Below are 22,758 nucleotides of genomic sequence, written 5' to 3' on the forward strand. Positions count from 1 at the left end.
TTACCTTTTCTATGTAGTGCAAGGGCCTGCCGGATTGCATACAAATTGAAAGTGTTTAGGTTTGACCTCATATTATATGGTTTTGGTAAGTCTGCAGACAAAAGTCTGCAGATAATCTGCACGTGTGTATGAGGCATTAGATCCAGTGTAGTCTGAGGGGGGCATGTCTGGCTGATTTTATCATTTAGATAAGTGTTGCAATGCTATTTTCAGACCTGGTAGTAAATTAAATTGGCTAGCTTAAAATATCTAATACGATTGTTATTCAATATTTTGTGGATCAAATTAATATTTTTATAAGAAGTTTATGTAATAAATGTTACAATGCACATATGAAGTAGGGAAGCTTACTGTAGTTTTTGTTTTAAGGTTGGTGCAAGCCAGTTTTTTTGTTTTCAGTCAATGGGCTGCATATTAAAAGAAGGAAAAAATGTTTTCATCAGAGTTCACTATCGATTTAGGATGTCTTTCTAGAGTAAGCTTTACCGGGATGAACCATTCTTTCATGCAAACATGCTTGAGGGAGAAGGCTCACAGACGATGCTGAATACAGTTCGATCAATGAACAAATTAAACTTAATTCTATTTGTTTCCTCTTTCTGAAGGTATCTGCTTAGTGCTTTAAATAATCTTTCAATAGCTGGCTGCAGCTTACCTACCCTATTTTTGACCAAGAACACTAAGCTGACGTTGAAATAAAAACAACCTATATTTAGTTAATGGGAAACTAATGCAATTTATTTGCTAACCTCTGCATCATATTTAATTTCCAGTTGATATGATCAATAAAATATTGATTTCTTTTGACTCTGAAGGAAAGTATATATACAAGCAAAGGTCATCAGAGACCTGCCTTCTAAAATAGTTTTGCAGTCACTGAAAAACCTATTACTACAATTGGTTTTCCTTTCTCTCTCAAATGATTGACAGGCTGCGAAAGTATCTGCAGATGGAGAACAAACTGGGAAAGATGCAGAAAGGACAAATGAGAGGGCAAAACAACTGAAAGATTTTGTGAAGGATACCCTGCAGGCATCAAAAGGTAAGACTGTTATTGTTTTTTTACAAGAGAAAAAATACATAAATTAAAAACAATTGAAGTTGTAAGAAGATGTTTTAAAATATTTCTGAAATTGATTAGCATTTATTCAAACTTGGGATATTAAGGGAAAATCTGAATTTTTTTCATTAAAGGTCATACAAAAAAATGTTATTGAGAGTAATTTTGTGAATTTGCTTCTCTAGCTGTAATTGTTAGATTTATGCTTAATAAACCCTTCCCTCTTCAGCTTTTACATGCTGGAAGGTGGAGGCGGAAATTTAGTTCATGTGACTGCTGTGATTGGCTGTCACAGCGGTCACATGATCGGAAAGCTCTCGATCGCAATGGCCTCTGCCGTTGACCATGCTGGGAGTGCGCAGGGCACATGCTCCGAGCCCAGAAAAGTGTTTACATAGGAAGGCATATACAGTACACCCCTCACATTTTTGTAAATATTTTATTATATCTTTTCATGTGACAACACTGAAGAAAGTACACTTTGCTACATTGTAAATTAGTGAGTGTACAGCTTGTATAACAGTGTAAATTTGCTGTCCCCTCAAAATAACACAGCCATTAATGTCTAAACCTCTGGTAACAAATGTGAGTACACCCCTAAGTGAAAATGTCCAAATTGGGCCAAATTACCCATTTTTCCTCCCAGTGTCATGTGACTTATTAGTGTTACAAGGTCTCAGGTGTGAATGGGGGAGCAGGTGTGTTAAATTTGTTTTTATTACTCTCACTCTCTCATAATGGTCACTGAAAGTTCAACATGGCACCTCATGGCGAAGAACTCTCTGAGGATTTGAAAAAAAGATTGTTGCTCTACATAAAGATGGCCTAGGCTATAAGAAGATATCCAAGACCCTGAAACTGAGCTGTAGCATGGTGGCCATACAGCGGTTTAACAGGACAGATTCCACTCAGAGCTGGCCTCGCCATGGTTGACCAAAGCAGTTGAGGGCACGTGCTCAGCGTCATATCCAGAGGTTGTCCTTGGGAAATAGACGTATGAGTGCTGCCAGCATTGCTGCAGAGGTTGAAGGGGTGGGGGTTCAGCCTGTCAGTGCTCAGACTATACGCCACACACTGCATCAAATTGGTCTGCATGGGTTTCATCCCAGAAGAAAGCCCCTTCTAAAGATGATGCACAAGAAAGCCCACAGTTTGCTGAAGACAAGTAGACTAAGGACATGGATTACTGGAACCATGTCCTGTGGTCTGATGAGACCAAGATAAACTTATTGGGTTCAGATGATGTCAAGCGTGTGTGGTAGCAACCAGGTGAGGAGTACAAAGACAAGTGTGTCTTGCCTACAGTCAAGCATGGTGGTGGGAGAGTCATGGTCTGGGGCTGGATGAGTGCTGCCGACTCTGGGGAGCTACAGTTCATTGAGGGAACCATGAATGCCAACATACACTGTGACATACTGAAGCAGAGCATGATCCCCTCCCTTCGGAGACTGGGACGCAGGGCAGTATTCTAACATAATGACCACAAACACACCTCCAAGATGACCACTGCCTTGCCAAAGAAGCTGAGGGTAAATGGACTGGCCAAGCATGTCTCCAGACCTGCAGATGACAGCCATGCAGTGTGCCGTGTATGGTCTGAGCACTGACAGGCTGACCCCCCACCCCTTCAACCTTTGCAGCAATGCTGGCAGCACTCATACATCTATTTCCCAAAGACAACCTCTGAATATGACGCTGAGCACGTGCACTCAACTTCTTTGGCCGACCATGGCGAGGCCTGTACTGAGTGGAACCTGTCCTGTTAAACCCCTCTATGGTCTTGCCCACCATGCTGCAGCTCAGTTTCAGGGTCTTGGCAATCTTCTTATAGCTTAGGCCATCTTTATGTAGAGCAACATTTATTTTTTGCAGATCCTCAGAGAGTTCTTTGCCATGAGGTGCCATGTTGAACTTCCAGTGATCTGTATGAGAGAGTGAGATCAATAACACCAAATTTAACACACCTGCTCTCCATTCACACCTGAGAACTTGTAACACTAATGAGTCGCATGACATCGGGGAGGGAAAATGGCTAATCGGGCCAAAGTTGGACATTTTCACTTAGGGGTGTACTCACTTTTGTTGCCAGCGGTTTAGACATTAATGGCTGTGTGTTGAGTTATTTTGAGGGGACAGCAAATTTACACTGTTATACCAGCTGTAGACTCACTTTTTTACATTGTAGCAAAGTGTAATTTCTTCAGTGTTGTCACATGAAAAGATATAATAAAATATTTACAAAAATGTGAGGGGTGTACTCACTTTTGTGAGATACTGTATATGTTATATATATATATATATATATATATATATATATATATATATATATACTTACAGTATATAGTAATTTTATACACATACAAATGTTTTGCCTTTCGTTTCTATTTTAAAACTGAATGGATTGTCTTACAAGGTGATTGTTTATATATACTTTAAGTCCCTATGCATTGAAAACACCTTCAGGCACAGCAGGACAATAGTGATAAAGCTTTAAAAGCATTGGTCCATGTTTTTTTTATCTTAAGCAGTATGACTACCAGTGTCTCTTGGTCACTGTTTATAACTCTTAATAGTTATAAACAGGACCAGATTTATATATAAAAATATAGTTATGTGTTGTCGCATTGTACAGGTATATGCTGTATTTATCATCAGCTTGAGGAGTCATCCAGAGAGAATATACACAATAAATTAAAATGATACAGTGGAGTGGGGTGTCATATGGTAACATGGGAAATCCATACATTTTTAAATTATAAGTTTGGGGCCTACCTAAGCCAAATGTGGTGTTATGGAACCATCATGGTTTTCTGGGATAGTCTGAGCCACAATGTACTTTGGCAGCTTTACCTATGGAATTGTATTCTTTTTTTACGTTTAACTTTCCTAACAGACAGTAGCACCCTAAAACTGCTGTTTTTATTAAACAGTGCTAGCTATATTTTCATTGCAGAAGTAGTAGTGCCAAAATTCTTTCATGTTTTTAATGTCAGAGAAAAGGCTTCTTTTTTTTTTTTTATATCAAAGACAGGCATGCATGCATGAAGTGCTAAAAAGTCTAAATGCAAAGTCAGAAGCCACAAGTAGATGTCTTTTTAAAAAAAATTGAGCTACAGCACTCAGGTATCAGTGGGAAAAATTGGCCAGTGATGCCACAGTTGAATGAAAGCACCAAATGACCCAAATGTGGAGACAGAAGACCCAGGGAGGTTTGTTTCTGTAAAAAATAAAAAAAAAAAGATTAGCCAATGGATCCGGGTTTAACCATTGTCTGCAAGCTTGGAGACAGAAGTTACAGAAAGGTGTCTTTCCAAAAAAATTTAGATATTAAAGTCCCTGACCCTTTCCAAAAATGCAGCGGCTGAAAAAAGCATAGGTGTGAACGTGTCCCATGGGAAACCATGTTAAATCGACCATAGTACTTTTCTGCAAAAAGCACTGAAAAACACGTAGGTGTGAACCAAGCTTTAACCCCCCCTGCTACTTTTAGGCCATCTTGTAATTTGGGGTAAATTTGCAGCTATATCCCTAAATTGTATTGGTTAGTATTAAAATATAATAGTACACAGATATTTGTACAGGTTTTGCAATATAGGTAGGATGAGGGGGCAGGAAACATTTTTAAGAGTAGTAGAGTTAGCCTTTACTACCACTTCAAGTCCATCAGGTAAAACATGTCAGAGGGGTGGCTCTGAGGGTAGGACCATCTGCTGAAGCTTGTTTTGCGTGTAAATACATCATTGGTGTTTAGATTTTCCTTTGAATTATACAAACTGCTTTACTTGTTCTTACTTAATAAACTTTACCCATAATGTGGAAATAGAAACATATTTTTAATGCATTTAAAGTATAACTAAAGTCAAAACTTTTTTTTTTCTTTTGGACTGAGTGGAGAGGGATTAAGAACACCTGTCAGTTTTTTATTACTGTCTTCACAGAGATTCAATAAATTTGTACTTTTACCATTATCACAGAGAAAGAAAAGAACAAGAATAGGGGGGGGGAAATCCTCCTATGAGGAAGGGCCGGGACAAGGGGTGGGCGGAAGGGGGGGGGCTGCCCTGGGTGCAGCATGTATTGTAGGGATTGGGAGCCGCAAGTTTCTTCTTCTTTAAGGCTGACAGGAGTAGTGACCGCAGCATTAGCCTAGCACTTGAAGTGGCAAGGAGAGGAGGACAGAGCTGGGAGGAGGTGCAGGCTGTGTCCTCCCTCCCCCTCCTCCTCATGAACTTGCACATAATGGGGGGGGGGGCTCAATTTGGCATCTTTTTCCTGAGCACTGGATGATCTTGTCTTGGCACTGCAATGAGGACACTAGTTCTGGTTACCCTGGTGACAATTATAAATGTGTTCACTTTGGTGAAACTTCCTCTGATTTCCTGTTTTTGGCTATGAGACGGGAAGTGAAGGTAAATCTCCAGAATGCAACAGAAGTAGCAAAAAAAAAAAAAAAAATAAACATTAAAGGGTTATAACCCTTCATTACTATATCCAAAATAAAAAAAAAAAAATAAATAAGCATAGTGATTCATGTATTTTGATGCTGGTTCTTTTTGAACAGTATGTTTTCACTAAAATACTATCTCAACTTCTACAGATATTGAAGATAAATTACCATAAATACATTATATTAAGATATGCTTAACAAGAAAAAATATCTTTTGTATCCAACATTTTATAAACCCAAATAACTTCTTTTGATATACAAATGAATGTTCATAATCTGATTTGGTAAAAAAAAAAAAAAAGAAAATATTTCCATACCTGGAATTGCATATTCTATACTGGTTGTTCAGTTCAAAGAACTTCACACAGCCTGAAGTTCATTTGCGTACTCTTTTTGAGACTTGTTTTCAGGTACAGCCACATAAAGCATGAAAAAGATTAGAAAGAATTTCCCTGAACCTCTGAAAATACCTATTACAGTGGAGCTATTTTATTACACAATATCCTAAGAGCTTTAAGCAGCCGTAGCTTAAGCAGTCAATCCTGGCAGTCAATCCTGGCATCTTTAACTCAATTCAAGGATTTGGCTTTCAAGGCAAGATCAAAGAAACAGAGCACAGATTTGGATTTCAGTGAAGTCCTGAAATAAGCTTCAGACAAAGATGTGTAGTTTAATCTATTTCTAAACTGATAAGCTTTTTAAACGCATTGTTTTAGGATGATGTGTGTGCTTCGCTGGTCACATTGTAGAACACTTTAAACAATGCAGAAATAACATTTAATTGTATAACAGTCTGTGTAGCTGATCAATACTCTGAGTAAACCCGTTTTAGTTTGTCCTTGCTCTGTTGATCACGAAACAGAATGAAAATATGCTATTATTGTATTGTGTCCTTACAAATTATGTCTACAGTTCACACGTGTACTTTATTAGTTTTACATCAGTCCCATGCATCTCAGTAACCTAATTTCATTAGTGTTTAAAAAAAAAAAAATGTAAACATTCTGACCATGGTGCTATACTGACACCTGTCCATGGTAGTTTTCTTCCAGCACATCTGTGGGAAGTTTGGCCTACATATACATTATAGCCTAGCTAAGAACATTTTCTAGTTTCCATAGAGCTTAAAAGTTTTGAAACCTCTGTCAGGTTTACTTTCTTTTGTGTACCCGTTAAAAAGATTTCCCAGACTATTCCTACAACGGCACAAACCTTGGCTCTCCATTTGCTACATGACAGCGCGCAGAGCTATACTTCGGCGTTGGATGGACGTTTCCCCTCTAACAATCCTTGAACTGCAGATAGAAAAAAGATAACACTATACTAGTGTATCTCCCTGCGCCACTGAAAAAGGTTTTGTTTAAATATAAGATAAAAATATAAAAATGTGTGTAATTAGTGAGATATAAATACAAAAATATATATTGTGTGGCAGCAGCTGTAGATTTAAAATGGATGATAGAAAAATAGCCTAGGCTATATACAGCACTTGCCGCAGAAAAACAATTAACTTGTATGTAAACAATGTTGAAAACGTATCTTTACAGTATAAGTGAAAATACAAATCAATTAAACACATGAAAATTAATAAAAAGTTCCAAGGAATTGATAAATAGATAGATAAGTCTTTTCCAGTGGTGATCAATATATGTAAATAAAATAAATGTAAAATTCAATAAATAAAGTCTTTTCAAGTGGTGATCAGGTGCAAAGTGCTTTGTGCTCAATAAATAGAAGTTCGTGACTTTCGTGACTTACCAGAATTGTTGGGTCCTAAGTGCTGTATAGCACTAGGACCTACATCGCTTGGAGGCCGTTCAGGCCTGATTGGGGATCCCCTTTGTGGGGAAAGGTTTTGAAAACGTCACAGGAAGTGACGAAACGCGTCAAGGTTGTTGAACGCACGTCAGTACACTACTCACCACGTCGAACGCAAGGCGGAACGCTCCGCTCGCCACTCTACTAGGAGGTGTTTGTAAGCGGTTTATTTGCCTGAAAACTTGGAGTTTGAGTCTTTCTTAGCTCTGATTTTTATGAATATTTGATGAATAAACTTTTAAAATGATAATACACTATCTGGAGCCTTTCTTTTAACCCCATATCCTGAGGATCGAGATCGGGTAAGGAGGAACCTAACGTGTATCCCACCAGGATCACCCACAAAGGTAAGTCATTTATTTCTACCACAAGCCACAGGAAAAAAGGAATCCACGTCACAAAAGTCACAAACTTTTATTTATTGAGCACAAAGCACTTTGCACCTGATCACCACTTGAAAAGACTTTATTTATTGAATTTTACATTTATTTTATTCACATATATTGATCACCACTGGAAAAGACTTATTTATCTTTTTATCAATTCCTTGGAACTTTTTATTAATTTTCATGTGTTTAATTGATTTGTATTTTCACTTATACTGTAAAGATAAGTTTTCAACATTGTTCACATACATTAAGTTAATTGTTTTTCTGCGGCAAGCGCTGTATATAGCCTAGGCTATTTTTCTATAATCCTTGAACTGTGCTCAGACCTCACCGCTCTATGGAAAAAGGAACACATGGACCTTCTCCTGCATCCTCACCCACGCCCCACAGTCTTTCAATGCAAGTGGTGTACCTTTGTTACTACCCAGGGTCTCCCCCAGCCCTAGGGGACCTGAGGATGACAACTATCCCACCTTTAGCCCGATGTGACTTTCCTTCTGCTTCTCTTATATCACTCCACATGATATGACAGGATAACTACTCTCATCATCAATGGTTTTTGAACTCCAACACCCGTAACCCAGGCTCACACACCATATCTCCGTTGTGTCTTTGGGGTTTTGCCCCTCGCTTAAACACTTGCTATTTTCTGCTCCCCCCCCCCCCAATTCCCATTCCCTAGTTTTAAATTGTCCCTTAGGGATGGGTTATCTGAAAATATTGAGTCTTCTGTGTTACACAAGATGCTTGTTGAGAATCCTATGTTATTTAGTAGTGTCTCATCGTTTTGCTGTTCCTCAGATTGTAAACTGTACTCCACTATTAGTTTCTGTATGTTAATGGCAACAAGCTTCAATAAAACTATTTGTTAAAAAAAAAAAAGATTTCCCCACACCCCATGTTCTATTACCCATCACATATACAGCAAGTGAGGGGAAATCTACCAAATAACAACAGACAGCATTAAAAAAACTGACAGAGGTTTTAAAACGTTCCCACTCTATTCAAAACTAGAACTTTTCTGTAACTAATCCTTTTTCACTCTGCTAGAAATAAAGTTTATTTGGTGGAAGGGAGATTATAGTGTGGGTTTGTTTTTCAGGGGTTGGGCTTGGCCCCTTGGTTACAATGAAGGGGACTCTTCAGACCTCAGCATACCAAGACATTTTGGACAATTTAATCCTCCCAACTTTGCAGGAACCGTTTGGGGATGGCCCCTTCTTTTTCCATCATGACTGTGCACAAGTGCTCAAACAAAGTCCATAACGACATTGATGAGCGAGTTTGGGGTGGAGAAACTTGACTGTCCCGCACAAGTCCTGACCTCAACCCAAAAAAAAAAAAACACTTTTGGGAAGAATAGAGTGGAGACTGCGAGTCAGGCCTTGTCCACATCACTGCCTGACCTCACAAATGCTATTCTGGAAGAATGGTCAAACATTTCCATAGACACACTCCTAAACCTTGTGGACAGTCTTCCCAGCTTTGAAGCTGTTATAGCTGCAAAGTGTGGGCCAACTCATTAAAAAACCCTACAAACTAAGACTGGGATGCTTCTAAAGTTCATTTGCGTGGAAAGGCAGGCGTCCCAATACTTTTGGTAATATTTTGTATATCTACTTCCTAAACTATTTGCCTAGCTTCAGTTAGAGTTGTGAATGGTTAGAACCCCTGTGTTGGAAAATAAAAGAAACCCTGTCAGTCATTTTTGTCACAGGTGGAGATTTCACTTTACATCTTCTTCCTGTAGACACAACAAGAATCAAGAGGAAATCTCTCTTGAAAGTGAGAGATACAATTTCAGACAAGTGGCTCTAATAAAAGAATTCCCTTTTTTTATTTTCTGGATGACAATGGTCACTAAGAAAAATAGAGAGAGTCTCCCCAGTGGAGATACCGACAACACAAAAATACAACAGGGGTGCAAACCTGTCCACAATACAGTATATAACTTAACAAAAAAAAGGGTAACCCAAAGGGTCTGGCATGTGTTTTAGGTGGACTGAAATTCTTGCTTCAGCAAAAGTGACATTAACAAAGAACAAAAAAAAGATACAGTTTAAATTGCTAGAAAATTACATTGATTGCCAGCTTAAAAAAAAAAAAAAAAATAGCACAAAAACTCCAAATATTCCACAGCAATTTAAAACTTTTCTTCTTTGTAGCACTTTCTGCACATCACAGAGATGCACCTCTTCACAGGCATGACTACGACATCTCCCAGGCATGTTAATTAACCACTACAGCTCCGGAAGGTTTTACCCCCTTAATGACTAAGCATTTTTTGCGATTCGGCACTACGTTACTTTAACAATTGCGCGATCGTGCGACGCTGTACCCCAATACATTTGATGTCCTTTTTTTCCCACAAATAGAGCTTTCTTTTTGAGGTATTTTATCACCTCTGCGATTTATAGATTTTGCTCTATAAACAAAAAAAGAGCGACAATTTAAAAAAAACACAATATTTTTTACTTTCTGCTATAAAACATTCCCAATAAAAAAATAAAAAAAATCTAATTTTTTTATCAGTTAAGGCCAATTTGTATTCTGCTACATATTTTTGGTAAAAAAAAAATCTCAAAAAGCATATTTTAATTGATTTGCGCAAAAGTTGTGTACAAACTATTGTATGGATTTTTGGACTTTTTATTTATTTTTTGTATTTATTAGTAATGGCGGTGATTAGCGATTTTTAGCGGGACAGCAACATTGCGGCAGACAGGTCGGACCCCTAACTGACATTTTTGACACTTTATGGGAACCAGTGACATTAATACAGTAATCAGTGCTAAATAATATGCACTATTACTGTATAAATGACACTGGCAGGGAAAGGGTTAACACTGGGGTGATCAAGGGGTTAAGTGTGCTCCTAAACGTGCTTGCTAACTGTGGGGGGAGAGGGCTCTGTGAAAGGCACACCGAGATCAGTATTTCAGCTTGGCTGAAACACACAATCTCTCTGTGCTTGTCTGACAGGAGAGCTGCCTGCTTTGTTTACATAGGCAGACAACTCTTCTGTCAGTTTCCCCGAAGATCGAGGGAGGCTGGCGGCAATCGAGCCCGCTCCTCCTGCGGTCTGGCTTCCGATGTGTCTAACCACAGGGGGGAGCGCGGCTCCAGCGGCGTGCGTGCATCGCCGAGACCGCGTGCACATAATCACGTAGATCTACGTGATTATGCGCAGCCGAGCCGCCCTGCCCCAGTAAATCTGCATGGGGCAGTCGGCAAGTGGTTAAAGGAATTTGACATTTTTAATTATTCACTTTTAGCAGTTAAAAAATGACTTTGGCTAAATAGATTTTTTAAAAATGTTTTCAGCATTGGAATATGTGCCCACCCTTGTGCCAAATTTTGACACCCACTTGCCTTTTAGCCCAGAAAATGAGAGTTTTTAATCTGATAGATTCAGCTCCTATTGATTTTTTTTTTTTTTCAAATATATTTTATTTTAAAGATTGAACAAAAGGAAAGTACATTACAAGGTAATCAAAACAGGTCAATAGCATGAGGCAGTCAGTAATCAGAAAATAAAGGTGTCGTTGTAAACTTCTGGGCGATAACACCATAGACCTGGAGCCGAGGCTTTAACAGTTAATCAACCAAAGCAGCTGTATCTATCGCAGCTTGAAGAGAAAGTGAAGAAAGCAGAGTAAAAGAAAAGAAAAAGAAAAAGGGGGGGGGGGACAGCACAACAGGGTAGGAGAGAGTGGGCGAGGGAAGGGAAGGGGGACAGCACCGTGCGGGGCCATATGCCACCCCTGGGCAGGCCTCATGCCTGAGTTCAGGAGCACAGCAGGGATTTCCCTCTATCAGAGAGGACAAACACCTTCCAATATCCCCAGATCTTATCGTATTTCTCACGTCTGTGCAGAGCAGTCAGATCTTCCATTCTGTTGATCTCGACTAACCTCAGCATGCAATCCTTGATGGTGGGCGACCGGGAGCTTTTCCAATACAACGGAATGCAAGACTTTGCCGCGCATAGCACGTGCGGGATAATCGATTTCTTGTATTTTCTCAACGGTATGCTGGACAGTTGTAGGAGAAAGAAGGTCAGCTCCTATTGATTTTAATAGGGTTGGAGGTTGGCATCTGAATGCCTATGAAGTTTGCCCAACCCTGCTTGAACCAAACCCAGGGAGTTCAGCTCACCACTATACAAGATGTTTTGCCGCTTATCAGGAACATACCCCACCCACATATATCAAAATCAAACAAGCATCTTTAAGCCTAGTACAACATATGAGTTTTTCTTACATTAAACCCAGGGGGTTAGGGCACTCAGCAAACCGTTAAATTATTTTAAAAAGCAGTGACTGTGAGATGGCAGGTGAATCTTTATTGTGAATGTGTTTTACTATATTTTGATTTCTTTATGCTCACAGCTTTGTAAATGTGCCCTTTTAAGTCACAGCATTATCAGTATACACCATTGATATGGTGCAAGTATACATTTATTCGGTAATCAATTTGCCCATTAAGGTCTTAAACCAGATTGATCCATGAATATTTCACAATTTTCATTTCATTCTGTGTAGGTTTTATCTTCTATTCTGATCTCGCTGTAATCTGCTAGCTTTTACTACATACCTAAAACTAAACAAATAAATGTACTTCTTAGAGGCCAGATATTTATGCTGTATATTATCCTTTTACATAGCTGTACAAAAACCATCTAGTAGGATTTAAAGTAAAAGCTTTTTCTCAAACCGTAATAATTCTAAAACTTTTTTTGAATAAATACAATCACAAATTCCGCATCAAATTGCTTATTCCTGTATGACAAGGCATAACTGTTTTATTATGCTTTTTTACTATTACCTTACTATGGTACAAACCAGTCGAAGATTGCTTCAATAGCCAGCCCAGTCAGTATATGCTATAATTTACATAATGTATCTTCACTATTTATAGTTCTTTGTATTGTGCTTATAATGGAGTATAAACAGAAGTTTTCAGTAGAAAACAATACATATAGATCTCAAGGTAAAACTACTCTTTGTGTGGACGATTTCAGTTAAAAATTGCTATGTAACGTACTACTTCTATGCATATGTGGGCAGGGGAAACATTAAAGTGAACCTATTGGTTAAACAAACGCATTAAATCTGACCGAACACTGACAGTCTGTCATGCTCTAGGCTATTGTTACATAGTAATCTTAAATTCGGGGTGAGCAAAGCTATTTTGAACATCCTAAATTCCCACAGAGCTGTGTTTTGATCTCAGAAATTTCTGCTATAGCGCTGGATATTTAAGCTGAAGGAAATATGGAGGATACAGTGGCTGACCTGCAGTGCAACGATAAGTGAAGTAATTTCAGCAAAACTGGATTTGCCTGTAGTCGAAACAAAAAGTTAACACTTCTGCTCATAGGGCTACTTAGGTGAGCTTTGCTTGAAAAAAAAAAATACAAATAGTTTTCTTTATTTTGAACAGGGATACACTTTCTAAACAAAGGGCTGGTTTACTGTATTTCATATTTTAAGGGGGGGTCATGCTGTTGCCAGTGAGAGCATAACGTTTACTAGTGGTCAGTGAGAGTAAACAATGTTCTGTGGTCAGAAGTAGGGATGAACGAACGGTTCAGGTCGACCATCAGTTCGACCCGAACATTGGCTGTTTGAGGTTCGGCCGAATTCCAAACTTTTTGCTGAAAAAGTTCGGAATTCAGTAACCAGAACCGCCCAAAATGCAATGGGACAGGAAATGGGCTTTAAAAGCCCGTGATTGGACCAGAACCATTAGTAAAAGCCAATTGAGGGGGCAGGAGAATGCTAGGAATGTGATTGGAGTGACTAGGGGGTCCAGAGGCCAATCAGTAGTGAATACGCCCCCCAGTATATAAGATAGCCCTGCCAAATTCCTAGCATTGTAATACAGGAATGTGGAAGAGAGTGGAAGCAGTTCTGTTACTTCTGCTTCAAAAGTGTCATTTAGCATTTATTAGTGTGAGGAAAGGGATATCTAGTGTAGTTAGGCTGCTATTTTCCACTTTAGTTAGATTCAAAAATCTAGTTTCTGTAGGGAAAGTGTTAAGTGCCAGGGTGACCGTAGTCATTGGTGTGCGCAGCCTATTGCATTAGGGTGTGCACCCCAAAGTTTAAATACACATGCATGTGTTTGCCTACATGTATATGGCCCCGGTACATTACTCTCCCTGCTGGCAAAGTGAAATAGAAGTGTGTGGCACTTCTCTTATGGCAGAGCAGGTCCGAGGGAGATCTTTCCCATCTCCTCACTCCTCACTGGCAAACAGAGCGATAATGCTAATGTGCCCTAGGTGATTAGGGTGTGTCTATGACCGTAGTGTCACCTATATATGTGTAGGTGTATATATACATACATGTGTGTGTATATATACCCCTATACAGAAGTCCAGATGTCATGCCTGCCTCCAAAGACCCCCAAAAAATGCCCAAAAAAAAACGCCTTCAATAACACACCTAGGCGTTTTTTTTTTTTTGGCGCAGGCGTTTTTTTGGGCATTTTTTTTGGGTCTTTGGAGGCAGGAAAAACATCTGAACTTCTGTATAGGGGAATATATACACACACACTTATATGTATATATACACATACACATATATAGGTGTGAAAGTAGCAGAACACTATACTTACGTTAATGAAATAATTAACACCAATATGTCTCTGCTCCTATCACACCTATATATGTGTATGGGTAAAATACATATAAGTGTGTGTGTGTATATATACCCCTATACAGAAGTTCAGATGTTTTGCCTGCCTCCAAAGACCCACAAAAAATTCCCAAAAAAACGCCTGCGCCAAAAAAAAAACGCCCAGGTGTGTTATTGCAGGCGGGTTTTTTGGGCATTTTTTGTGGGTCTTTGGAGGCAGGCAAAACATCTGAACTTCTGTATAGGGGAATATATACACACACACTTATATGTATTTTACACTTACACATATGTAGGTGTGATAGGAGCGGAGCCATATTGGTTTTAATTATTTCATTAGCGCAAGTATAGTGCTCTGCTACTTTCACACCTATATATGTGTAGGTGTATATATACATATAAGTGTGTAGGTATATATACCCCTACACAGAAGTTCTGATGTTATGCCTGCCTCCAATAACCCCCAAAAAATGCCCAAAAAAACGCTTGCTACAAAACCAGCAAGGTGTGAAAATAGCGGAGCCATATCCCTGTTCTATATTAATTCTAATAGAAACAACCTTTTTTTTCTGGTTCTGGACAGATCTGAAACTTCACAGGTACACTTTTTAGACCCCCCAGACACTAAATCCAAAGAAATCTAATTTTTTATTTTTTTTTATTTTTTCAATAATTGGCTCTCTATCAAAAATTACAATTTTTAAGAACTTTTTTGTTGTGTGATTAATAGTCCCTGGGGCATGACCCAGAACCCTATGCACTTTTTAGGGGCATTTATTGGGTTTTAGGGCTTCAAAATGGTGTTTTTTGATTACCGAAGTTTGGGTCCCATTGATTTCAATGGGGTTCTGAAATCCGGGCCGAACTTTTGGGAAGTTCGGGTGTTCTGGTCGAACCAAACTTTTCAAAAGTTCGATCAACCCTAGTCAGAAGGGACAAAAAAATGCCCCAAGGTTGATGGTCAGTTTGGGCAAAATAAGATTTAGCAAATGTGGTTAGTGGGAGGAGGAATAATGCACCACCACAGTGAGTAATAGTACCCCAAGGGTTGGTTTTGAGGGTAACTAAAATGGTGAAATGGTATCTAAAATGGTGAAACTTCTCTGAAAAGTTGGTTTATTGGTCCAGAACATACAATACTAAAACATTTTCTTGCCCCTTCAAAATGTTCTAGCATGTTCTACAGTCTCCTTATCAGGGCCTTTTTTCAGCAGGAACACAGGTTCCCTTTTTTTGCACTGCACTTATTTGTGTTTTAAATTAAGCAACACAACTTGTTCATCCCCTGCCCTTAACCTCTAATTATTCAATGAAGAATTAGCAAAATATTGATGCGGTAATCTCTCATGTTCGTGCGCATGTTTTTTGTCAGCACATCTTTATACAACAAAGCACAATGGGTTAAGAATACCTCCCCTCTTTCTTCCAGCCCTGCTGTACAGGGGCTGATGCAACTCTGAAAAAACAGACATTAGTTGCATTAGGTTTATATTTAAAAGAAAAGTATGTGAATTTTTTTTGTGGAATCATACTTACCTATATTGATGTAGCATAGGTCTGATGCTGCATCTGTCCCCCCATCGGCTCTAAAGCTGAGAACCGATCAATCAAACACAGCTGACCGCTAGGTTCTCAGAACTGCCTGAGCAGAGAGCCGGTGACTGTAAGTCACTGCTGTCTGTTTTGCCCTTCCAGTGCTCACTGGAGTGCTGGGCTGTGGAGGGGACAAGAGCGGCTGGCTCAGGCTCTCAGCAGCTCACTGAGAGTCTGATCCGGGTGCTGGTCCAGGCATGTGGGCGGATCCCAACATATGGTCGCAATCTTTTCTGAGCCTGGACTGGCTCTGTGGCATCAACCGTCTGCTGAAAATGGGTCACAGGTATGCAGAATGAACTGCACTCTTTTGATCCACAGGAGAAGTTCAGCCACATGAGCTTTGGCTGTGCTTCTCCTTTAAAGTGACATTAAACTTTAGATTTAATAAAATTAATCTAAATACGTATTCTCAACTCACAAAATTATCTTCTGTTGCTCTAATCCTCCTTTAAATCTCCATATCCCTTTTCTTGATGCTGTGATCTGACTTCCTGTTAGAGGGTGGCCACATTTATTCTCCAATTGTCCTACTGTATGTAGAAAGATAGCCACCCTCACTTTCTCACTCCATGGACTATGTGTTTTGTGCTCATTACAAGTAAACAGTGAATGAGGAGAAAAAAAAGAAGTTTGAGAGCTCATGGAGGCTACAAGGAAGCAGAAAAACACAGTAAAAAACAATTTTAGGAAAAATAGATTACATGGCTATTAATGTAAACCTCAACAATGAAAAATTAACAAAGCACATCTTTCTATAGTGTGTGCTAGCAGTTTGATTACTCTCTGATCTCTCCTCTCTCTGCTATCTGCAGAGTCACTGAAAAAACCTTTAAGCCAACACAACAGCCTACTGTGAAATGGCCGCCCTCCTCCTGCACACAGCAGGTGACTTATAGCCTTGACTCTGTATGTTTTCTTATGAGCCTGAGTATAGCCTTAGTACAAAGGTTTGTGTCCCTTTCCTCCCCTCTCCTCCCCTCAGATATTAAGGAACTCTGTGTTCAGCCAGCAAATGATTTCCCCATCCACCCACTCAAGGTGGTTTGAGGGATCTTCCCTGCTGGGCTATTATATTCTGACAGTGGGACTATCCACTGATCGAATGAAAATATACCAACAGTCCTGTTTGAGAGGAGTCGATCATTCAAGCCATTTCCTTTTGAATGGATGGATTGAAATTCGGCTGGTCCCTGGTAAGGTTTCTGAACTTTGATCCATCTATGGCCAGCTTTCTGTAGGAGGATTTGTTAAATTTCTGTGTATAATCTGAGACTAGTCACATCTCTGGTTATATGTAAGGGTTTCCTACCACTTTAAGTAATGGATGTGAATAGATTATTTTTGAAGAAAAAGTATCTTTTTTTGTCACTTTAATGATTTTGAACGAAAACATATGCATAATATGGAGGAAATAATTTTTTTTTTTAACTCACTGGAGTTCAGCTTAAATACTATGCCTGAGGTTTTCACCTACATTTAAAGAGTTGATCATGCAGTAGCAAATTAAATTGAATAAACTCAAAAATAAATGTAAACTCTCTCTTATGTAATGCAATCTTTATATCATATTCAGACTTACATGACAAAGCTATGAAGCTAAATGAAACACTGGGTATTCAGAACAAGACACAGGACAAGAGCTTCCATGAGTTACATAAAGATGTTGACAAGATGATGGCTGAGCTCAGGAGGAAAATGTTTAAAAATCAGGAGAAAGCAGCTGCAGAAGAGTTCAAGTAAGTAGCGTAATTACATATCATGAAAACACTCACTTACCAATCTCAATTTTCAGTTTGGAGGAACATCAATAAATCTGTGAACAAAATAAATAGCCATACTTTCAAAATAACCACTTTCATGTTTTTTCCAAGTTAGTTTAATGATGATAAACAGAGCAAATAACTGTGAAGAGAGAAGTAGCAGATTTTCTATCCACACACATTGTTTGTGTATTAGTAAAAAAATTACACGAAATTGGAAAGATAGATAAAACATTTCTATTTTTATTATGAAAGTGTTTTTTTTTATCATCTCAACAAGATATCTGTGTTTTTACTATTTAGCGTTTGCGTTTGCTTGCCAAAATATATGGATCATTAATTATGCAGAGAGGTGCTATTCAAGTAAGGGATATGTCTATTCAGAATGTTGGAACCAGCTACTGATTGGTGGACTGGCAACTGTAAAGATACCAGAATGAGCAGAAAATCTGCAACCATTTTTGGCTGGTACAAGTTTCTATATGCATTTTGGATTCAAACAATAGCATACCTCCAATCTGTCCCTTATTTCGAGGGGCTGTCCCTGTTTTGGAACAATGTCCCTTTGTCCTTCTTTACTCCTAATTTGTACCTTATTTTGGTCTGATCTATATAGTTGTATATAAAATGCCCTTTTATCTTTCAAAAAGTGTTTCCCAGTGCTAAACATTTCATCCGATTTCTAACTTGCTGCATTTGTTAATGTCAAAAGCCATTATAAGGTAATAATAGTGGTCAAAAATGCAATTTTGGGTTTAAGTAATCTTTTTTTTTTTTGCATAATTCTCCTTTGAGAGGGTATGGCAGGGGTTGTGTGTAATAGCTGTCCCTCACTCTGATCTCAAAAAGTTGGGAGGTATGAAGTAGTTTACTGGAGTACCCATTTATTTACCATGCCCAGGTGCAGGTGCAAGTAACTACATTTTCCACAACTTCTTGGGTTCCTGGACACACCCAGCGAGTTTAAATTCTTTAGCTTCCCTCCGTAAGCAGCTCAGACATTCCAAACCTGATGAGGCAGAGGTAGCAGGGCAAGTGATCTGAAGTCAGGGGTGAGAGGCCCTCCATTGTCAGACCTTCTCCAGAAGACCCAGCTAATGTGAAAAGCCCCTCCCCAATTTCTAATAAAATACTCCACTTTTTTCTTGGGCCTTAAGTCCCTCTAGTTGTTCACCTGTGTTACCAGAGCTACCCTTGATGTCACTGAGGGAAATGCTGTCTACGAGGGAAGTCACAAGTAGCTGTTTGTGTTCTGAACTGTTTTACAAAGTAGTGATTTTCATCTACACTTTTTGTTGGTATAGAATCTTATAGATACTATGCTATTTAGCCACGCTGCCAAGATTGAGTCAGAGACATTTCTTTGAAGGGTCCACATTTGTGCAGCTTTCATAATCTTATTTGTATTTTTCTGTAGTATGTGCATACTCTTTGCCATCCTGAACCTGTTTTGCATTGACGCTTCTAACTTGCAACCTGTTAGTAAACTGCAGGTTAAAATTAACTCCCTGTCTAATTACCTTTTCTTTTGGTAGAAGGATTACTAAAATATCAAAATTCCTAGAACCTTTACAATAGGCTTAGTTACTTCAATATTTCACCCCAAGTTGAAGTAGTAACAAGTATGAACATAGCTTAAAGAGGAAGTAAACCCTCCTCTACAACTTGTACCTATAGGTAAGCCTATAATAAGGCTTACCTATAGCTACTGTAAATATCTCCTAAACTTGCACCGTTTAGGAGATATTTACCTTACATGCAGCCAGTGACGTCACGGGTGCATGCGCTCTGAAGGAACGGCCGCTCGTGCCGTTCCTTTAGAGTCCCGTGCCGTGACTGTCGGCTCTCGCGCGCGCGCCGGAAGACGGGCGACTGGACATGTCGCCCGTCATAGAGATGAGTGAGCGGCATGGCGGGGGCTCGTTCTAAGGTAAGTATTGCATAATGAGCTAGTATGCGATGCATACTAGCTCATTATGTCTTTCTCTTGCAGGGTGAAAAAAATAAAACCTCTTTAATTAACCACTTAAGCCCCGGAGGATTTGGCTGCTAAACGACCAGAGGGTATTTTGCGATTCGGCACTGCGTGATTTTAACGGACAATTGCGCGGTCGTGCGACGCTGTACCTAAACGAATTTGGCGTCCTTTTTTTCCCACAAACAGAGCTTTCTTTTGGTGGTATTTGATCACCTGTGCGATTTTTTGATCACGCGCTATAAACAAAAAAAGAGCGTAAATTTTGCAAAAATAGCAATATTTTTCCCTTTTTTTTATATGAAATTCCCCCAAAAAAAATGTAAAAATCAAAATTTTTTAATATTTTCGGCCAATTTGTTTTATGCTACCTATGTTTGGTAAAAAAAAATCGCAAAAAGCGTATTTTGATTGGTTTGCGCAAAAGTTATTGCGTTTACTAACAAAGGGAAAGATTTTTGTCATTTTTGTTGTTTTTTTTTTTAACGCGTAATGGCGGCGATCTGCGATTTTTTTTGCGGTACTGCGACATTGCGGCGGACAGATCGGACCCTTGACTGACATTTTTGACACTTTTGGGGTTACCAGTGACATTTCTACAGTAATCAGTGCTATATATATGCACTGTTACTGTAAAAATACACTGGTAGTGAAGGGGTTAACTTTATTTGAGAGGGAGGGGCTGTGTGTGTCCCTAGGGGCATGATTCTAACTGTGATTGGCTGTGGCTTCAACTGTATGCAGAGTGATCAATGGATCTACATAGTAGATCCATGTGATCATCTCTCATACAGAGAGGAGAATGACAGGCAGCTTGTTTACACAAGCTGCCTGACTTTCTCCCTCTCCCCCGCCGATCGCAGAGTGGCCGGCGGCGATCGGGTCCCCCGGTCACACGCGCGGGGGGGTCCGTGACCACGCGGGAGCGGGAGCGCGCCTCCGGCGGCGCGCGCTCGCTCCCTAAACCCTCACAGGCGAGCGAGGTAGACCTACGTCACTTTGCCTGTGAGGGGCTGACCGCCGCCGTAGATAGTCGTGCGGCGGTCGGCAAGTGGTTAAGTTCTTCCTCCATACGGACGTATACTCAAATACAACTGAAAACATATAAAATGTAAAAGTCCCAAATATAAAAAAAATTCTGAAGGTGCAGATGTGGGTGCTCTCAGTTAAACAAGATAAGGTGCTCGATACACTTTGTGAAAATTAAGGTGCCCCAGATGAAATTGCACTCACCAGAATATCTGACCATCTATTTCTAGTATTGTGACTCATGCTTGTGGGGCATGTCCCCTTTTAAACTGGGTGTCCTGTAGTCCTGGGTTGGTCCAATGGTGAAGTTTCAATGATACCACTCAGAAAAAAGTAGAGGGAAGTCCATAGTGTAAAATCATTTAGGTAGGTTTATTAAATTTAAAAATAAGTAGTATACTCACTTGTTTTGGTGTCTGTGTACCTGGAACCTGGCGTCTACAGCATTAGTTACTCGACGGGCCCGCCATATGCGGTCCCATATATGCTGGGAGCAGCTCTGGTCCCCTGTTTAAAGATGGCGCCTGGCAGAAGTTACGTCACAATGACGCAGGCAAGCCTCTACTCATTTCCAGCTGATTGGTTGTCTTCAGGCACCTTCATTTGCACAAAGTGTATCCAGCGTCTTATCCTGTTTAACTGAGAGCACCCACACCTCCCCTGCCAGATTACTTTATAATCGGGACCTTTATATTTTATATGTTTGCAGTTTTATTTGAGTATATGTCTGTATGGAGGAATAATTGTAGCACTTTATTTGGTTTGAATGAATGACCAGTTGACCATTGTTATATTAATTAAGTTGTAGTATTGATACACAACACAACTGCAGCAGTCAGAAGATTATATTTAGGATTTATTAGTTCACATACAATTCGAGCTGAAGTACCATAACTTTATGAACATAACTTGGACTGCAATATATTATATGACAGGGCAGGAGACTCTACTTGCCATCTATTGTATAGTTTTCACCTATGGATGCTTTTAAAGAACCATTGAAGAAATATAAGAGAGTGTGACATAAAAGTAATACAAAAATAACATCATGGAAATGATTTACTAAAGAATGAAAGGTTGCTCGCTTTGTGAATGTTAGCAGATAAGATGATTCTGTGTTTATTCTGAATATCCATTTATAAGCAAGGGAAATAAAAAAAAAGATTTTAAAAATCCATAAAAGCTAATACAGCTTCATCTTAGCCCAGTGAACATTTACTTGCTACATGAACAGTCTATAGCCCTTTAGTAAAGCTCCCCACTGAAAAATACTGTTTCATTGCTTTAAAATAGGATTCTGTAAGTAAACGGTAGTCCCCTTGGTCCTCATAACAAAAAGGGTCATTTGTATTTTTTTGATCCTCTACTTAAAACTCTATTAGACAACCCGGAAGAACAATATCAGGGGAATTAAATGTTCTTTAAAGGAGTTGTAAAGTCAGAAGGTTTTTTTTTTTTTTATCTTATTGCAGTCTATGCATTGGGATAAAAAGCCTTCTGTGTGGAGCAGCCTCCCCAGCAACCCCTAATACTTCCCTGAGCGCCATATCTGTCACGCCATGTCCACGAGTCCCTCGGTTCTTCGGGACTCTCCCTCCTGGTTGGCTGAGACACAGCCGCAGCACCATTGGCTCCTGTGGCTGTCAATCAAAGTCAATTAGCTGATCAGGAGAGAGAGGGGGGGAGCCAAACCACAGCTCCATGTCTGAATGGACAAATTAACTTCAGCTTGGCTAGGGCAACCTCATAGCAAGCTGCTTGCTGTGGGGACACTTGACAGGAGGGAGGGGCTAGGAACAGCAACAATGGACCAGAGAAGAGGAGGATCTAGGCTGCCCTGTGCAAAACCACTGCGCAGAGCAGGTAAGTATAACATGTTTATTATTTTAAAAAAAGAGAAAAACAGACATTATAATTACTTTAATACTAGTATTTACTAGTGGTATTTATGTATTTTGCATAGATGAAAAGCGAAACAAACATTCACTTCATGTGCAATGCTCAACAACATGTATTCTCCATGTGTTCATTTCTTTTTAA

The 22,758-nt window shown here is 39.4% G+C and overlaps 1 protein-coding gene across 4 annotated transcripts in view; it reads left to right on the forward strand.

Annotated features, from left to right (window-relative positions):
* The window catches only part of LAMA2 (laminin subunit alpha 2), a 1,405,743-nt gene that overhangs the window by 1,091,735 nt on the left and 291,250 nt on the right, over positions 1-22,758 (forward strand). For all 4 annotated transcript variants that reach the window (XM_082249565.1, XM_082249566.1, XM_082249567.1 and 1 more), the window contains 2 exons: positions 931-1,042; positions 17,528-17,690. In XM_082249565.1, the coding sequence (XP_082105691.1) occupies positions 931-1,042; positions 17,528-17,690 (275 nt within the window). The remainder of the gene's footprint in view (positions 1-930; positions 1,043-17,527; positions 17,691-22,758) is intronic.

Source organism: Pelophylax lessonae (assembly GCF_965119305.1).
Source record: "Pelophylax lessonae genome assembly, chromosome: 3".
Classification (NCBI taxonomy): Eukaryota; Metazoa; Chordata; class Amphibia; order Anura; family Ranidae; genus Pelophylax; species Pelophylax lessonae.